At 40.8% G+C, this 19,017-nt stretch overlaps 1 protein-coding gene across 1 annotated transcript in view; it reads left to right on the top strand.

Annotated features, from left to right (window-relative positions):
- The first annotated feature begins 1,056 nt into the window (after positions 1-1,056).
- The window catches only part of TSNAX (translin associated factor X), a 32,497-nt gene continuing 14,536 nt past the window's right edge, over positions 1,057-19,017 (top strand). Inside the window, exons 1-4 of the mRNA XM_035108451.2 lie at positions 1,057-1,444; positions 3,927-4,034; positions 4,602-4,716; positions 6,515-6,645. Coding sequence (XP_034964342.1) covers positions 1,429-1,444; positions 3,927-4,034; positions 4,602-4,716; positions 6,515-6,645 — 370 coding nt within the window. The 5' untranslated portion in view covers positions 1,057-1,428. The remainder of the gene's footprint in view (positions 1,445-3,926; positions 4,035-4,601; positions 4,717-6,514; positions 6,646-19,017) is intronic.

Raw genomic sequence — 19,017 nt, forward strand, 5'->3', positions numbered from 1 at the left:
CGCTCTGGCTCTTCCCCTGCCCTGCCGTGCGCACTTCCTCCCTTCCCTCCCGTGCCTTGGCTCCGCCACTTGCCCCCCCCCCCAATTTTGATCCTGGGTATGCCCCTGGCCTGAAGTCTGGCAGCAATGCTAGGTGAAACATACCGTAGGCTAGAGTTATTCAGGTATTTTCTTAGGCAGCATGTCATAAAAGTCATAGACCCATAGAGTTGGAAGCAACTTCAGGGGTCATCTAATCCAACACAGAAATCCTTCCCACAGTCATCCCTGGGCGAGCTTGAGCCACCAACCTTCTGGTTAACAACCAGACACACTTTAAAAAATTGCTGGCTAATTGTCAACTATTGCAACCTAATTCAACATATGTTTTCTCTGAAGTAAGTGTGCCTATGACTTTTTACAGCCGTTATGATTAGAACATTTACCAACTTTAATAACATAGGAATTAAATAAAAAATTGCTCGACTTGAGCATGCCGTCAGTCAGTTCTCCCTCAGTAATGATGCAGCAGCAGGCACTAGTCAACTACCTCTTCTGCCTCCCCCAAACGCCCACAAGGGTATCTGTGATGCTTTGGTGTGGGTGAGCCCTGTGATAGCTTGTATGGGATTCTAAGCAGCAGTGTCTAGGATGCAATGCGTTGGTGTAACTGCATTTTCAGTTGTTCCTTCAGACTTCAAGGAACGCTTCCTGTGCTGATTTGATGCGGAATTCCTGCACATCCCGGGACATTCTAAGATGCAAATGATGTTTTCGTGGGGTATTGCTTGGCCTCGTTTGGCGGAGCTATATAAAGCGGGATTCGCTCCTTTTCATCTGATGTCGTAATCATGAAACCAAAGATTTGTTGGTCTTCAAGGTAGCCACAAGCCTCTCTAGTTTTTATGAAGAGAGGCTAGAGGAACTCCTGCTTCCCGCCTTAAAAGTTTTCTTACCTGTATGGCTCAGAGGGGCCCCTTCGCCACCTTTATCACGAAGACTACATTCCCCACAATGCCTTGCTCTGCCAGAGGGCTTAAAGCGGCTGCAGAGCGCGCGGGATGTGGCTCCGCAACGAATGCCTGCTTCGGAAAGTCTTTTCTCTTACCCGGAAAAATACTTAAAGATGTGGCGGCGTCTAGGCCGGCTCCCACCCTCTGGTCTGAGGCGGTGAGAGACGATGTCGAAGACGTGGCGAGCTCGGCGCTCCATGAAATTAAACTCTGCTGTCAGGAATTCGAGAAAGACGCCGAAAGAAGAAGGGGGGAGAGGAAGAGGAGGGCGGTGAGAAGAGAGCGGGAAGGTCTTGGCAACTGAGGAAACGGAGCGGCGGCCGAGCGACCCGCCCTCAAGTGGGAGCTGCGGCGTCCGTTGCGGTTGCTGCGCGTGGCGCCCTCAGAGTTCGAAAGGGGCGGAGCGGAGGCCATTCGGGGCGCGAGCGCGGGCGACATGAGCGCCAGAGAAGGTGCCGGCAGCGGCGGGCTGAGGGGGAAATAGGGACGGGCCTCCCTCGTCGAGAGAGGCGGGGAGGCTCAGGCGGCCCTCGACCCGCGCCTGCCCCGCTCCCCAGTCAGCTTATTTTGACCTTGCGCTCCCGTTTTCCTTATTCCTCTTCCCTTCGCCCATTTAGCCCCCAAATGCCATTTCATTATTCCATTCTTATCCTGCCTTTCCCCCGAGGAGCTCGGCTGCGAGGCGGTGGCTGGACCAGGGTTGCCTGGCGCCCCTTGAGCTTTATGGCCGAGTGGGGGCTTGGAGCGCCCGCGGCCCCAAGTAACAGGCCGACGCTCTTAACCGCTTGTGGAGGCAGGATCTTGTTGTGTTCGGAGTCAGTCTCCCTCTCTCTTCCTCTCACCCCTCCGTCTTCCAGCATCGCCCCTTTTGGAAAGGCTCTTGCACCTGTGACAGCTGGTTGAACGGCAGAAATGCAAGACTTAGCGCAGAAAAGGTGGTGAGGAGAGAGAAGCAAAAGACCAAGTAACGAGTAGCTGTTACAAGTATGGGCTAAGAATCCTGCAAGAAAAGGTGGCCACGTCAGTGCGTCCACAAGCAGCATAGTTACTCCTTCCTGTGCCCCTGCTGTTTTGCGACAGTACAAGTTCACACTTGAATGTCCTTTTGTGACCCTGTGCAACCCTCCAGGTTACTTGAGGTTCTGCCTACATTATCCTATGCTATGCTCGTTGGATGAGCATTACCCATTACCTTTGGAGTGCTTACTACTTTAGGAATGCGTATAAATATATATAGCACTTCTAAAAAGTGTGGACTTGCTAGTTGCTCATTCATTATATTTTGCAAAGCTAGTGGTAGACTACATGTCAAACTGGTGATGTGTTGAAAATGATAACAGCAGTGCAGCGGTTGCCAAAGCCAGGGTCCAGCTCTGTTTTTCTATAGGAAAAAGAAAGGAAATTGTGCTACAGGCACTGGCCTGGGACTTATGGAGGTATGGTAAAGGTAAAGGACCGCTGGATGGTTAAGTCCCGTCAAAGGCGACTATGGGGTTGTGGTGCTCATCTCGCTTCAGGCTGAGGGAGCCGGTGTTTGTCCACAGACAGCTTTCCGGGTCATGTGGCCAGCATGACTGAACCGCTTCTGGTACAACAGAACACTGTGACAGAAGCCAGAATGCACAGAAACACTGTTTACCTTCCCGCCACAGCAGTACCTATTTATCTACTTGCACTGCTGTGGTTTCGAACTGCTAGCTTTGCAGAAACTGGGACAGAGCAACAGGAGCTCACCCTATCGCGCAGATTCGAACCACTGACCTTCCAGTTAGCAAGCCCAAGAAGCTCTGGTTTAGACCACAGCGTCACCTGCTTCCTTGGGGACTTATGGAATATGGTGCTAAGCATAACTTTTAGTTGTTGTTGTTGTTGTTGTTGTTGTTCAATTGTGTAGCAACACCCTTGGGTTTCTTTTACATAATATAAGAAACACTTGCGGGACCAGGCCGCTGGCTCTTCTAGCTCAGTCTTCTGGTCTTACAGTGGTCAACCAGATACTTTTGGGAAGCTCACAAGCAGGGCCTGAATGCAAGTGTACTCTTCCCATTTGTGATTCCCTGCAACTGGCAGTACTCAGAGGCAGCATCATATGAAAGGACACAGTGCTTTACAGTACAGTGGTACCTCTAGTTACGGACTCGATCCGTTCTGGGGTGCCGTTCGCACCCCAAAAAGTCCGTAACTAGAGTGGCACTGTGCATGTGCGAAAGCGCAAAGCGCGCAGAATGCTTCTGTGCACGCACAGTGAAACCCGGAAGAAAACACTTCCGGGTTTGCCGCGTTCTTATCTTGAAAAGACGCAACCCGCAGCGGACGCAACGAGGTATGACTGACTGTACAAGGAAAACTGGCTGCAGTTCAGTCCTAGGCCCGATATTAGGAAATAAATCCCATTGAGTTTAGTGAGATTTAATCCCTAAGAGACATATATAGGATATATTATTTAAGTAAGAGATCAGAAAACCAATATTCCAGTATAAAGTACTAGGCACCTATTTGCTGCTATATTGATAAAACAACCTTGTATTGTTAAGAACCATTGCTTGTTTGAGGCACTCAGTAATTCTTGATTATTTTCACATCTAAAAAAATACCACGAGACCCATCTTTTTCAGGTCAGTAGCCTGAATTTAACATTGTATGCAAACTAATGAACCGAAGTACAAAGTTTAGTGTTGGCAGTACACATAACAGTTTTTTGTTTTTTTTAAGTACAAGAATGAGCTCTCAAACTGTCTACCTAGAGCTGGGAAGAAGGTTGCATCTAGAGTTCTATTAGGCTTTGACGTTACTCTGCCCCAGAAGCTAGCTCTTGTGCAGGGCAAGGTTGATGGCGAGCATAACTTTTGACAAGCCCAAATTTGTGAAACTTTGTTTCTTGAGATTACAATTTGATTATGTTTATCTCTCATTTCTTTTCTTTCATATTCCTAGGAACAGGTGAGTTCCGAAAAAGAAAGCATGACAATTTCCCTCATGGTCATCGGAGAGAAGAAAAAGACAGCATTAATCCTCCTTCAGCTATGACTATGTCCTTCAAAGGTAGGCAGTTGCTTAAAGGCCTGTGGGCTGGTTTGCACATGCAAACCAGCTGCCTTATTGCTTTTCCTCTTATGTACAGTATTGAGCTCGAAGGGCTCTAGTGGAAACAGTCTGAATATATTTTCACAGTTGGTAGCTGTAAAAATTGCTATTGTGATTGTAGATATGGCTTCAAACTCTTCCTGTGTATTGTCAGATTCATGCTGAACGCTCACTTCCACACATTTGAGAAACGGTACTGAAAAAAGAAGCAGCTTATTTGCATCCATAATTATTATTTTTATAAAAAAATGTGTGTCAGAATTGATATGAGTCCAATGAAATCAATATTGCTACTGTAAAATAGTTTGCTCTGTCAAAGACAAGAGTTAAGCTCTTCTTGGTTCCACAGAAGATTTCCAAGCTTAGTTTGAATATTAATGTGAATAATCTGTGTAAGTATCTCACTTCTAAATATTTACCTATTCGAAATGTTGCTAATTTTTCTGGCTTGCTGGTGGATGCTCCTTCGTGATATTTCCAACATAAGTTTGACTGATGTGCTTCTCTGCATTTTGTTCTCTTTAGCATTCCAGGTGGAACTTGATACAAAACATGATAAATATGAGAGGCTTGTAAAACTTAGTCGTGATATAACTATTGAAAGTAAAAGGGTCATATTCTTACTGCATAGGATTACCAGGTGAGTAATTAATGTAGCTTTTTAATGTTATTGATGCTTGCTCTGTAGGATAACTAGATACAACCGAGGAAAGGGTTCCTGTTTCTTTAACAGCTGTGTAAAAGTTGGAGTTGGGACACATGCGCCTTTTTGTCCAGGTGTGTGGAAAGTGGGACCCATTAAATTTGCCACTGTTAAAAATTCAGGAGTCCTATTTTCTATTGCCTACTGCCTTGCAGTGTTGAACATCTAATTTCATTGCTGTGTTTAAACATGCACTGTAACTTTCCATAAACTTAATTTATTTTGCTAGCTCACTGTAACAAAACCAAGTGGGAAACTAATTTGTACCACAAGTCCGGGGACAATCAAATCAAATGAAAAAGAGAGAGCCCAGGGCCTGCATTAGCCCGGTATATCTTTAAAGAAAAGCTAAAGGTAGATTCCCATTGTGCTGACTGTCAGTGCTGCAGAGGCATGTTTTATCTAGCTGCTTTTGTGCAACACTGTTTGGAATCCTTTTAAGGTCCCACCACAAAAGAGGTTTGGTTGTTGGGAGTTTGGAGTAGGGCCTTTTCTGTGGCAGTGCCCCAATTACAGAATTCCCTCCCTAAGGGGATTAGGCTGGTCCCATCCCTGAGGACATTCAGTGGGCTGCAAAATATTTTTCTTCTCTACTGTGCCTTCTTAGGGCCATTTGTGATCCTTCAAGTAAACATAGCAAAGCGTATGCATGGTAGAAAATGGTTTATGAGAATCTGTTACATAAAGGGGTTATCTGATTACATGTTACAGCAGGTTTTGCCTAGATCAGGAGTGAGAAGCCTCCAAGTTTCAGTTCCCAACAGTCCCACCAAGGGTAGCAAGTGATCAGGAATGGTGGAAGTTGTAGTCCAGCAACATCTGGAGGGCTTCAGGTTCTCCGCATCTGGCCTTGATAAAGCTTTTTATTTTTCTACCATCCTAGTCTATCTTGTGGTGGCAGTGCTTCTATGAATAACAGTAGTTGTTGACAGCTCTAACAGCACTGTCTGGTCTAGCTTAGCGTTGTTAGACAATGTGTTGATTATAGTGGAAGTGAGCATCAGTTATTTGGCCACATTGCTGTACTAGTAATCACAGCTGATGTAGCAGCATGGATGAAATGTTGAGAAGTCTAGATGAATAAGCACTTGTGTGAATATCTGATACTTCACCATATTGGTTCATGTTTCTCATTGAGTTGTAATAACAGATCTTCTATTCCTTTAAAAAAAAAAAAACTCCACTTCCGTCAGCTGAGTTTGTTGAAATGTCAGCTAGTTCCAGTCCACAAAAATTATGCTGTAATATACAAAGAATTAATATTTGTAATTTGCTACAATTATTTATGTTACAATTGAGAGCTAGGAAAAATGTACTTCTGTTTACTGCTGCAGCCAGCGAGCCATGCTGTCCTCCCCAGTAGTCTCCCCACCCTGTGTTTTGTGCCAGTTAGTCAGTCTTTGTGGCCACTGTGCATGAATAGTCTGCATTGGCTTATTCCCTCCCCTTTATGGTTTTTTCTTCCCCCCCCTTTCTTTTGTACTTCTGCAAACCTTGGGGTACCCCGAGGTTCCTTTCCTCTTGTTTCAGCTTCATAAGGGATCTCATCTGCTGCTGAACTTCAGGAATAGAAGGAATTTGGTAACATCTCGTTATTGTATTTCTGATACTGGATAGATTCAGTCTTTTCTGATGGCAGAGGATTAAGCTTAATTGAACACATTATACCCTTTGCCTCTTTGCTGCAGATACAGTATTACCACGTAATAATTCATTTTGTGTTTTGTGTTGACAGTGCTCCTAATGGGGAGGAAATATTAATGGAATCTGAGACCAAATTAGATCTCGTGAGACAGAAGATAAAACAAGTAGCGCAAGAATTGATGGGAGAAGATATGTATCAGTTTCACAGAGCCATCTCTCCAGGTATGTATAAGAAATAAGGCACTTGATTTAGTTGGGTCTGTTTTTATTTCATCACCTGACATGTGAACATCAGTCTGATTCTGTTCAGAATGGCTTATGTTAGAAGAGGAGTAGGAAACTTCAGGCGCAAGGATCAGATGTGGAACTTCAGGCCTCTATAACGGGCCTTCGGAAGTCTTTCTGGACCACACCCCTTCCTAGGCTATGCCCCTTCTCACCAGGCTGCCCCTCTCACTAGCCCTGCTTTGTGCCTGCCTCTAGTACTTTTGCTTGACTGGAATGTGATCTTGAACTATGATGATGCCTCTTGCTTGCTTGCCTGCATGGAGGGAGGAGTGTGTGCATGGAAACCTCTGACCTTTGGATGGTTGGAATGTAGCCTGCTGTATAAAGCTAAGATTCACATTTGTTGCTCTGGCCACTTTTGTCTCAGGCCATGCCCATCTCTGGCATGTGGCTCCTAGAAGGTTTTCCAGAGGGGCACACACACCACCCCTGAATTGGAATATTTGGATTTATAAGTTCATTGCGAGACTAAGAAAAGATATACAGAATTCAAGTGGAACTTTTTCTGTGTAATTTGTAAGTTCAATTGGATCAATAATGCTTTCTTTTTGTGGGTGGTTGCCAACATTGGCTGATTCAGAAGAGGAACTTGCATGTGTATAAGAGTTTTATGTGAATATGCTTGGGGGTTCTAGTGGGAGGGATGTCTGAAGTGCAAATGAATTTAAAAAACCCTTAACATACACACATCTTGTGTATTCAAGATTGGTTTTGTATTTTTATTTTTGTAGACTCTTTCGATTTATAGGTGTTCAACCAATACTAATCCAGTTGGTCATCCAAGCATCAGTAAAGTAACCAATATTGTTGTTGCTTGATTGGTGATTAAAGGTGTAGTTGGTTGCCATGGGTATATAGATGACACTTAACTGTAAACCTTCACACAATTTCTTCCACTGGCTTTAGGAAGATGTTAAATACTAGATATAAATAATGGAAATCTAAGGCATCCCTCAGGATCATCTTCAGTAGGAGAAGAGTAATTTCCCACTATTACTCTCTGTGAATGTTCAGATGAAGAAGATTATAACCATTGTAATACAATACCTGGAGTCTTTACAAGGATATTCAAATGATCCTATAGAAGTTGGTTATTTTTCTATGTTGGAACCTACTGAGAGGTCAAATAGAAAGCACTTCCTTATCAAGCTCCAGATGAAGATCATCCACCCCAGGAACCAGGAACATATGGAAGTTTGCATTGTACATAGAGTCCTAGAGTAGGAGAGCAACAACATGTTTAATTGCCTTCCTCAAGAAAGAGATGTTAGGGGACAAGAAAGTGTTAGTTATCAAAAAATCAGTGCTGAGGATTAGTTTTACCTTGCTGCTTCATATGCTTAGGGCAATCTTTCACTATTGATCCAACTGGTTTATTTTAATATTTAAGAAGATACTGAAAACCCATCTATTTATTCATGCTTCTCATTCATGGTCCCTCCTTAAGCGTTGGCATTTTTCTGTTCCCTTGGGAAGCTTCTGTAATACCCATCAATTGCTCTTCTTATCAGCCAGGATATGCAAAAATTAATAAATCATGATTATACACATATTTCAAAACAACATGTCACATCTAAGAAACTGAAAAAGTTAGCAAATGCGACAAGACCTCCATCTTGGACTCTGGCTTTCAAGTCAGTTTGAATATAACAACTTGGTCCAGGTGGGTAATGGGTAAATCTCAAAATAGCACCTGAAAATGTGGCTTAGCCTTAACATAATACTAGTATGTTAAGAGCAAAAAGAAAGAGGATGAAGCGATAGCAAGGACTAAGATCGTGAAGACATTTGATCATGAAGAAGTGAATGGCAGAAATTTATGCTTATTGCTTGGATGCCTAGCTGAGGAGAAATATTTTGCTGCTACTCTTATCAAAGTATAATGACCAAATAGGCTGCATTTACTTTCTGTATGCAACAGTTGTTTCCCTTTCTCACTCAAAGACTTGGAAATAAATCAAGGAAGGATCTGCCAGAGAACATTAAGAAGCTATTATAGATAAATAATGCCAATCTCATCCCAGGTTCTCATTCAGAGAAATTAATGATATCCTAAGGATTTATCTCTGCTTTGGAGATAAAATCAATGGCAGAGTTCTATCAATATTGTTATGTGAGATATAAATCAAATAAGACAATTACAGTATTGGAATGTAAGCATTCACTTTTCATAATATCAAAATGTTTTCTCTCGCATCATTTTAGTACTGTGTTCTATTCCTTACTCAGTTCAAAAATCCATATGTAGAAACATAAATTTGAATATATTGTCAAGCATGGCATTTGTTGTCGTTTAGTCGTTTCTGACTCTTCGTGATCCCATGGACCATAGCACGCCAGGCACTCCTGTCTTCCACTGCCTCCCACAGTTTGGTCAAACTCATGTTCGTAGCTGTAAAAAAGACACCGAATATTTATATCTGAAAAAACCAGTCTGTACAATTAACATTTGACTTCCTACAAATGTTGTCCAGCCTACAAGCAGACATGAAATATCCTATTCTTTTTCTTCCCTTATACATCTCTTTAAAAAGTTCAAGGGGACCCAATCAGCCTTCCTGTGTAAAATGTTTAATTTATTTTTTATTTTATAGAGTTACAGTAGCGGCTCCATTTAAACAAACAAACCTGCTGGGGGATGTGCATGTATTTGGTGTAATAATTGTAAATCTATAAATAGACATATGATCCTTGGGAGTATTGTTTGCCATTTGTAGTTATGAAATGCTTTTTTTGGGGTTACTCCAAGCCGTTGTTCTTTTGACTTAAAGATAAAACAATTCTGGCAGAGCACTAAAAGAAGTTTTCTGCTTTCCCTCATTAAGAATAGTGCTAATGGCACGCAGAGCATTTCCCCAAAGGATACTTGTATGAGCTCAAACGCTGAGTGTAGTACTAATAATTGAACAATAACAAAAAAGGATGCCTGTTTTCTACACGTTTCTTAACAGTACAGATTGTCCCAAGGGATGACTATACAAGCAAACAGAGAGATACTGAAATAACTAGTTTAAAACAACAACAACAGAGAGCTACTCTCATGCATATTGTTAGGAATAGTGTTCTTTTGTGATAACATTTGAAGTCAAAGCACTTGTACTATAGAATCCCTGTCTCCTAGTTTATAGCATATTCGAAACATCCCTTTTTGACAGTATGAATAATATGTATTGAAGAAGTTTTAGGAAAGCAGAAGATTAATGCTGGCTTCCAGGAGTAAAATAGCAATAAATGCCTTCCTGTGACTTCTGGGCCTCTTTTTTAAAAATATGTTTTTCATTTTGGGGTGTGGTGAATTTTGTGTTTATGTTAATGATTTACATTTTTATTCATTTCTATAGCTTTTACTTATTTATTGTAAGACACGCAGATAGCTTTGTTTCGGGATGACGTACAAAGAAAAATAAATACATTAAATTCAATGTCCTGATTCTGCATTCAAACTAGTTCTGTTGTAACCAAAGGGCCATTCCGTGAAAAATGAGCCTGATAAGAAAAAAATTATTTTTAAAATATACTTATTTTACTTATAGTTTCATTAACTAAACATATTAAAGTTCAATATTCCAAAGGAAAAAAGAATTTGAAATTATTTTTTTCATGAGAAATTTGAGCTTGAAGTTTCAGTATCACTTTTCTGATTGTGTAGCTTAATTTTGTTCATTTAGGTTGGCATTATTTTTTAAAGATAAACAAAAATTGTGGTTGTCATTGTTGGTATATTATTAAAGTGAATAACTTTGTCTACACATTGGACTTGAAAATTTTTAAATAGGTAAGTTATTTCTATTTTATTTTTATTATTGAATGGGATGCTGTTTCAGTGTCCCACCCGTGACAGCAAAAGGTACAAAAGTTTATTTTGTGATAAAACTAATTTATAGGTTATGTTTGTTTTATTGTGGGAGTATGTATTAGAGTATAACACACCTATCAATAATAAAAATGCAGTTAATTAATGTAAACACCATGAAATTTTAATAATTTTTTTCTGTCCCACCCGTGACAGTTTTCAGCTTGTTTTATTAGGTTGCTAACTGTTGTAGCTTGAGTTAGTGATTTCAGCAAGTGATTTCAGCTCTCTGCAGACAGGAGACAGATTCCTCATGTAATAATTCTTTATTCTGGCAAACAAGACTGAGGGGACTGAGGAGAGGGGAACTAGCTAGAAAGAGATACATTTTGGAGGGAACAATCTCAAGCAATCACAAAGCTGCCTTTTGGTGGAAACCAATAAGACTAAGGAGCCAAATGCAGCTGCTTGAATGAACCAATAGTAGCTGTTCCTTCTGGAACAAAGGCAGTTACCGTTACTTTACCCTAATGCGAATACATACAGTAATACAGATAATATAACCTTTGAATCAATACACAAAATGGGAAAGACTACATCTGCAGAACGTATGAGAAAGCTGCGTGAAAAACTAAAACAAGATAAAAACAAATGTGAAAGCTTCAAAGAAAAGGAGAGGGTCAGAGATAAGAAGAGGCGAGAAAAGATGAAGTTGGTAAAGAATTTGTCTGCAAAATCACTTATGGAATACAGACGGAAAGAAACTGAGCGCAAAAGAAAGTACAGACAAAAGATAAAAGAAAAAGAATCTAGGCCAATTGGCGACACTACTATTCCAGAGATTGGGTCATTTAAATGCCCACAATCTCTTGGAAAGGCTGTTACCAAAGTTAAAAGAGTGTTGCCATTAAGTCCACGGAAAAGAATAGCCGTGTTACGAAAGCTTGTGTATGAGAGTTCACCTCAAGCGTCAAAAACACTATTTGATAAAAGCCCTAAACAGAACACCAAAAGTTCTATTATTTCACAAGATAATATCGCAAAGGTCCATGAGTTTTATAATTCAGATGATATTAGCAGGCAGGCACCAGGAATTAAGGATGTCAAATCTATTAAAGATCCAACAAGTGGAAAAAGAATCAAAATCCAAAAGCGGCATATGAATATGACAGTCCAAGAGGCCTATGCCTTATTTAAGATTGATAACCCAACAGTTGAAATCAGCAAATCAAAATTTTATGAACTGAGGCCTAAAAATATTGACTTAGCTTCTCAAATGCCACACAATGTTTGCGTTTGCAAATACCACGCTAATTTCAATTTCCTAATTGAAGCCATAAGTAGGAAAGACATTTTTTTTCCTTCCACACATTCTGATCTTTTGAGCCTTACTTGTTGTGATTTGGAAAATGAAAAGTGCATGAATGGTGAATGCAAAAAGTGTGTACTTAATTTGCACACCCTAATTGATGAAGACTTAAACATGTCGTCTGAGATTTTCTGGAAGCAATGGAAAGATGACTGTTCTAGCCGGCCTAAGGTTTTTGAAGCAAAAGGAACCATAGAAGAAGCTGTCAATGAGCTACAAAATCAATTTAGTAAATTTAAGAAGCACTTCTTTGTAAAGCGATTACAAGCTAAAGCTTTCAAAAATATGAAGGACACAGTAGCTGATGATGAGGTGATTCTTCAAGTGGATTTTGCTGAAAACTATTTGGCAACATCGCAAGATGAAATCCAAAGTGCACACTGGACCCACAACCAAATCACAGTATTTACTGGTTGCGCTTGGACTCAAGGCAAAGTACGTTCTTTTGCCGTGGTTTCGGATCACTTAACCCACGACAAATACTCAGTATATGCATGCCTAAAAGCCATAATTGAAGAACTTAAGAAAGAATTTAACAGACTGACAAAGGTCAAAATCTTTTCTGATGGGTGTGCTGGTCAGTTCAAAAATAAGTACACACTGTCCAATCTGTGTTTTATGCCTGAAGACTTTGGTGTTGATGGGGAATGGTTTTTTTTTGCTACATCCCACGGCAAGGGTGCCGTGGATGGGATTGGTGGATTAACTAAGCAAGCAGTTTGGAATGCAGTGAAACAAAGGAGAGTAGTAATCAATTCAGCATCAGATTTTGTTAAATGTGCTGAAAAAGCAGTACCAAGAGTGAAGTTTGTCCTTTTAACACCTACTGATATCAGTGCAAATATGGCGATGCTAGATGAGCGCTGGACTTTGGTGAGGAAGATTCCAAACGTGCAGTCCAACCATTTTTTTAAAGCTAAAGACAAAAGAAGTTTAGTTTATGGACCTTCTTTTCAAAAGTCCACCCACGTAGTCTTCACAGAACTGTTCAAGTTAAAAGTTTCTGATGTTTACAGAGATTCTGATAGTGACACAGAAAAACAAGATGGTGTAGCAAGTTGTACAAATGAAACAGATGTGCCGGTGGTTGGAGTGAAGCCGTTTGTTGATGGAGTGACTATTGGGACATATGTTTTAGTTGAATTTGAAACAACTACAAAAAGACAAAGAACCAGGCCTACTAAATATAGATATGCTGCAATATGCCAAAGTAATGTTGAAGATGATGGAGAAGTCAAGGTGATGTGTATGCGAGCAGTTAACAATTCTGGAAAGCTGTTTCAAGTTGATGAAAAAGACATATCATATGTGCAGTTTGAACATATTCTTAGTATCTTACCCCAACCTAATGTTAAACGAGTCAGAAGGAACATTTTTTATGAATTTACTGAAAATGTAGATGTGTTTGAAAGTGGTTAATTGGCCCAGAGATGGACTAGAAGAAAATATTTTTAAAATAGATTTTAATTTTAGTAAATACAACATTATACTTTGTAGGCTATAGTAGATAGTAAGTATAGTAATAGCAAAAGGTTTTTTTGTAATTATTCCATTTTTAACAACCTTAATTGTATGTTAAATCAAGTGTATGCCAGACGCGTCCCACCCGTGACATTTCATTGTCCCACCCGTGACAGCATTTTTTCCTTAATTTTGTATCATTAAATTTCTTAACCTAAATTTCTGATTGCATAGTTGTAACCAATAAACATTGATTTAAACAGATATGCTGAGTTTATAATTGATTCACCTCCCAACTCACAGAGTTTTTCCATAAATCAAACTTATCTCAAGCTCCGTGTCCTTTTTTTGTCCCACCCGTGACAATACTTTAACATTTAATAAAATTGTCAAAAATATCCATAAAAATAATAAAAAATTAGTAAAATGTTCAGTATCTTATTAAGAACATAGTTCAAATTTTGGTTGTTAATTTTTATGTATATTTACATTCTTACACATGTGTGAATACCAAAAAACATGGTCCAAGTGTCCCACCCGTGACAATGGAATGGCCCCAAAACTTAATGTATGATAAGCTGCACAGTGGAATAAATAATGCATGAAAAGACTCATGGCTATGACTAGGGCTATGTTAATAACTGTGAAATGGTTGGTGAGCAAAGACGAGACTCATCCATTGTAGGTATGGGAAGCAGAGGGGTTTCAGATTTATCAGAAGAGCAGAAAGAGCGGTTTTCTTCCACATCCTAGCACTGAGCTAGGAGGACAAGAAGCTCCTTTCTAGAAGGAAGGGGCGCTCCTTCCTGTTTCTTGAGTGTTATAGGAGAAGAGAGCTTTGCAAGGTAAGTTTAGGGCAAGAGGACTTTTGGAGAGTTGCCAGGCCACTTGAAACAAACTCATGAGTTTGCCACCCTAGTTCTAAAACAGGGGTCCCCAAACTTACCTGGCTTTGGGCCGGATGCCCGCCACGCTGATTGCGTGGTGGGCCGGAGGGTGGGGGAGCGCACGGCCATGCACAAACGCTATTTCTGGCACACTCCCGACTTGGAAAGCGCCGGAAATAGCTTGTGCGCATGTGCAGAAGCCTCCTCCGACCTGGAAGTACACCGGAAATGACGCTTGTGCATGCGCACAAGCTATTTCTGTCGCTTTTCTGGGTAGGAAGTCGGCAGCTGCGCCGCGCCGGTAAGAGCAGGTGGCGGCAGCGGGCGTCCCTGGGGGCTGCATAAAAGAGTCTCGGGGGCCGTAGTCTGGGGACCCCTGTTCTAAAAGAACATGGGGGAAAGGGGATGCCAACAGGTATGAGTAAGAGAAGGCAAAACTAGGAGAGAGAATATATGAGAGCCGCAGAAGTGAGGTAGACAGAAGCTCCACATATGTTTGAAATAATCAGGCAAATATTTATTTGTTTCCTAGACTTCAAATTTATACTGATTTCTAGGAGCTATAGCATGGAGTGGGCAACCTGCAGTCCTAGGACCATGTTTGACCTGCAGCCTGTTTTCAAAAGCCCTCTGCAAGTAATCAGCTTAGATCTCTACCTATCTCCTAGCAGCCTGCTTTTTTGGATGGGGAGGAAATGTGAGAAAGAGGGTGGTGAGTGATAGAGAGAGAAATAAATTGACACCCACCCACCCTGACAGATTTCTGAGGGAATGTGGCCCTCAACAGAAAAAAATATTGCCCCTGCTGTAAAGTAACTAGAACAAAAACAAGGCTGTATATTGTATGCAGGTTTTCATAGCAGCATGCATACAGTGCAGCAGTAACCCAGAAATAACTAGTAATGTAATAAGTGATACAATGTAAATTGCAACAGGCTCACTGGGAAATAAAAGATCTTAAATTCATGAAGAGGGAGAATTCATTGAAAAGGTCCATTGGATTGCTGTGTAAAATTAAGACAGCTGAATAACAAAGTAACAGGATGTAGCTTAAAATTTAAATAAGTTCTTCTCCTTGCTGTTTTTGACAACAGAGATAAGATTCCAAATGTGGAAATGCAGTTTCCTGATTGGACTACTGAAGAAACTAATGTCATCATTATTAAGGACTTCTACACAGATTACTTAAAAGTAATTTCCCCCTGCATCAATTAGCTTTGTTCTGGGATAGTTGTGCATTTTCCCTTGTTATGTTACAGTTGGGCTATCTTGGTAGATTCCAATTTGCTTTTCTCAAATTATTTGGGGTTTTGGCTATTCTGACATCATTGCTTTTAAAGTACTAAATAATCTTTTAATGGAATGCCATCAGATCTACTTCATTTTCCTTGGGTCAAGTAGTGAGATAATGAGCAAGCTAGTACCGGTATACATGCAAGCATCTCTATAATAAATTAAACATACTTTTGCAATTCAGTTGAGACTTATGCTGTTCAGGAGCATGATCTAACCAATGTCTTTTTTGCACTGGATTTATAGCAGCTGTGATATTTGAAACATAAAGCATTATTTTAAAGGAGCACTTAATATAACTAAAATTAATAATCTGTATATCCACCTATCTTTAAAGCACTATTGTATCCTTATTCTGGGACTTGTTTGTAGGACTCTTAGGGCCTCCTTTTTGGTATATATTTCTGCTAATGTTCTTGCCACCCTGTGAAGGTCCTAGATAAGTTAGCAGAGTCATGTGATATATACTGGGTTTCCTATACGGTACTTCCTGTTCCAACTATTTCATTGTTTGGGGAAGGGCCATAGTTCAGTAGTAGATCATTTGCTTTCCATGCAGAAGGTCCCAGTTTCATTTTGCAGCATCTCTAGGTAGGGCTGGGGAAAACTCCTTGTCTAAAACCCTGGAGGGTTGCTGAAAATCATTGTAAACATATTGAGCTAAATAGACTATTGGTCTGACTAGCATAAGGCAGCTTCCTCTGTTGCAGTGTTCTTCCCAAAATGTACAGGTTTAATTTGTCTATTTTCAATCATATGTGAATGCTGTATTTCATTATTGAGAAAACTGAATGCAGATTAATTTTGGAGGGAAGTCTTTGAAAAAATACACTGTCCTAATCAAGAAAATGGAGAATATAAAATCCAGAAGACCTGGCTTCTGCATCTAAATACTTGAATAACATTAAATTACAGGAACATACTTTTTTTTTTTAAAAAAAATCATTTTTATTAAGGATTTTCTTGGTTTACAGAGATGAGAGCAATGTCTCTCTTAAGATTGTTACAATCTCAGTTTTGTTTGTTGAGACATTGGTGAGGGGAGGGGAAGGATAGTGGGTGGGGGGAGGGTGGGGTGGGTTTTTTCTTGTCAGCGACATTTGCATAGGTTCTCTGTTGTTCGCTTGTTTTCCTTTGTTGGTGAGAGATGCTGGGGTTGGCCTAGGATATGGTTGTTCCTTTGTGGTTAGCTGTGGTGGTCTTTGTTTTGTTTGTGAGCAAGGGGGTGAGTGTTGTGGGTCAGGTTAACCATATGGATTTGTATGCTGTTGGTGGGTTTTTGTCGTTATCTTGTTGGGCTGTGTATGTGATAAAGGGGAACCATACCGGGGTGAAGCCATCCTCTTCTATTTGTCCCCGTGTCAGTTTCAACTTATTGGTTAATTTTTCTAGTAGGGCTGTTTCCCATACTATTTGGTACCAATGGTCCATGTTTATTCCTGACAGGTCTTTCCAGTGTCTGGTTATGGTGCTTCTGGTTGCTGAGAGTAAGTGGGTTATGAGTTCTTTGTGATGTAGGTGCGCGTTATTGTCCTGGAAGATGTTTAGCAAGGCCAGTTCTGGGGTGAATTCTAAAGTTTGTTGGGTTATTTTACCTATTTCTCTTATGGTTGTTTTCCAGAATAGTTGGATTTTGGGGCACTCCCACCACATGTGGAAGTATGTGCCTGTTGAGGTGCATCCTCTCCAGCATTTTGGTGATGTTCCTGGGCGTATTATCGCTAGTTTCCGTGGTGTTAGGTACCACCTGTAGATGATTTTCAGAGTGAGTTCTTTTCTTTTTGCTGATATGGATTTAAAGGGGGGTTTAGACCACATTTTGGTCCATTGGGCGGGATTAATTTCATAGCCTATGTCGTCTTCCCATTGTCTTTTGATTGTGTCTAGGGGGCTTGTGGGGTTTTGGAGCAGTATTTTATATATTGCAGATACCATCCCTTTGCCCTGTCCCTTCGTCGTCAGGATGAGGTTTTCAAAGGTAGTTAGGGGTCTGGTCGCTGCTGATTTTACAACTGGATTGTTTAAGAGGGCATGTAGTTGGTGTTGTGCTAACCAGGATATTTGGATGTCTTCTAGTTTGTCCTGTATTTCTTGTGTTGTCATAGGTTGGTTGTTTTTATAAAAGTCTATTAGGCGATATAAGCCTTTGGTCTGCCAGGTTTTTATCTGGAGGTTTTGTGCTGCATGGTGGAATAGCGGATGGTAAGCCAGGGGGATTAGTGGGGATGAGGTTGGGGATAATTTGTCTGTCTCTGTTTTCCATGCTTTGAACATGGTTTGTGTGTACCTGTTTAGTGTTGCGGGTATCTTCCTTAGTTTGTTTGGGAGGAGTGGGTATGCTGAGGTGCAAATACTATCAATCGTGTCCCTTTCTAAGTGTATCCATTGTTTTGTTTCATCTTCCAGTATATATGGGATTATATGTCGTATTTGGTTGGCTCTATAATATGTTTCTATGTTGGGGATTCCCCATCCTCCTTGTGAGGTGGGAAGGTGCAGGTATTTGGTGCTTATTCTTGGTTTTTTATGCGAGAAGATAAAAGAGTATAGTTTTTTCTGCCATCTGCGAAGTTGGGTTGGGGGGATCCAGATTGGGAGGGTTTGGAATAAGTAGGTTAATTTTGGGAGAATGATCATTTTGATCATGGCCATTTTATCTGAGAGGGTGAAGTTCATATTGCTCCATCTCTTTAGGTCTTTGTTTATTTGCTGCCACAGGGGTTTATAGTTGTGCAGGTATAATTTGTTGAGGTTTTTGGTTATTTGTACCCCTAGGTATCTGAACTTGGTATGACAGAGTTTTATCTTAGTGATATTAGTGAGTTCTTTCTGGGTGTGAGGAGGGGTGTGGAAGCACATGGCTTCTGATTTTGCAAAGTTTACTTGTAGGCCAGACACCACTGCAAATGTGTTGAGTTCTCTGATTAGGGAGATCGCTGTGTTTAAGGGGTCTGATGTTGTGATCATTAGGTCGTCTGCGAAGAGCCCTAGTTTGTATGTTCTGCCTTTTATTTCCACTCCCTTGATGTCTGTGGACGCTCACATTCGGATTGCTAGGGGCTCTAGAGCCAGAATGAATAGGAAGGGAGATAATGGGCATCCTTGCTTTGTGCCTCTTTGGATTGCTATGGTGTTCGAGTCCATGTTATTAATTCTGCATTTAGCCGAGGCTTGGGAGTATATTTGTTTGAGGGTTTGTAGGAAGTTGGGGCCAAATTTCATGTTAGTTAGTACTGCTAATAGGTATTTCCATTCTAGGCAATCAAAGGCTTTGAGGATGTCTAAGGACATAATTGTCAATGGGAGTTTAGTTGCCTTGCTGTGTTCAATTAGGTTCAGTAGTTTCCTGATGGGGTCCGTGATATTGCGACCGGGGACAAAGCCGGTCTGGTCTGGGGCTATTAACTTACCTAAGAAAGTTTTTAGGCGATTGGCCAGGATTGTTGTGAATATTTTGTAGTCTTGGTTTATTAGTGAAATCGGGCGGTATGATTCTACTTTGA

This window comes from Zootoca vivipara, chromosome 3 (assembly GCF_963506605.1).
Source record: "Zootoca vivipara chromosome 3, rZooViv1.1, whole genome shotgun sequence".
Lineage (NCBI taxonomy): Eukaryota > Metazoa > Chordata > Lepidosauria > Squamata > Lacertidae > Zootoca > Zootoca vivipara.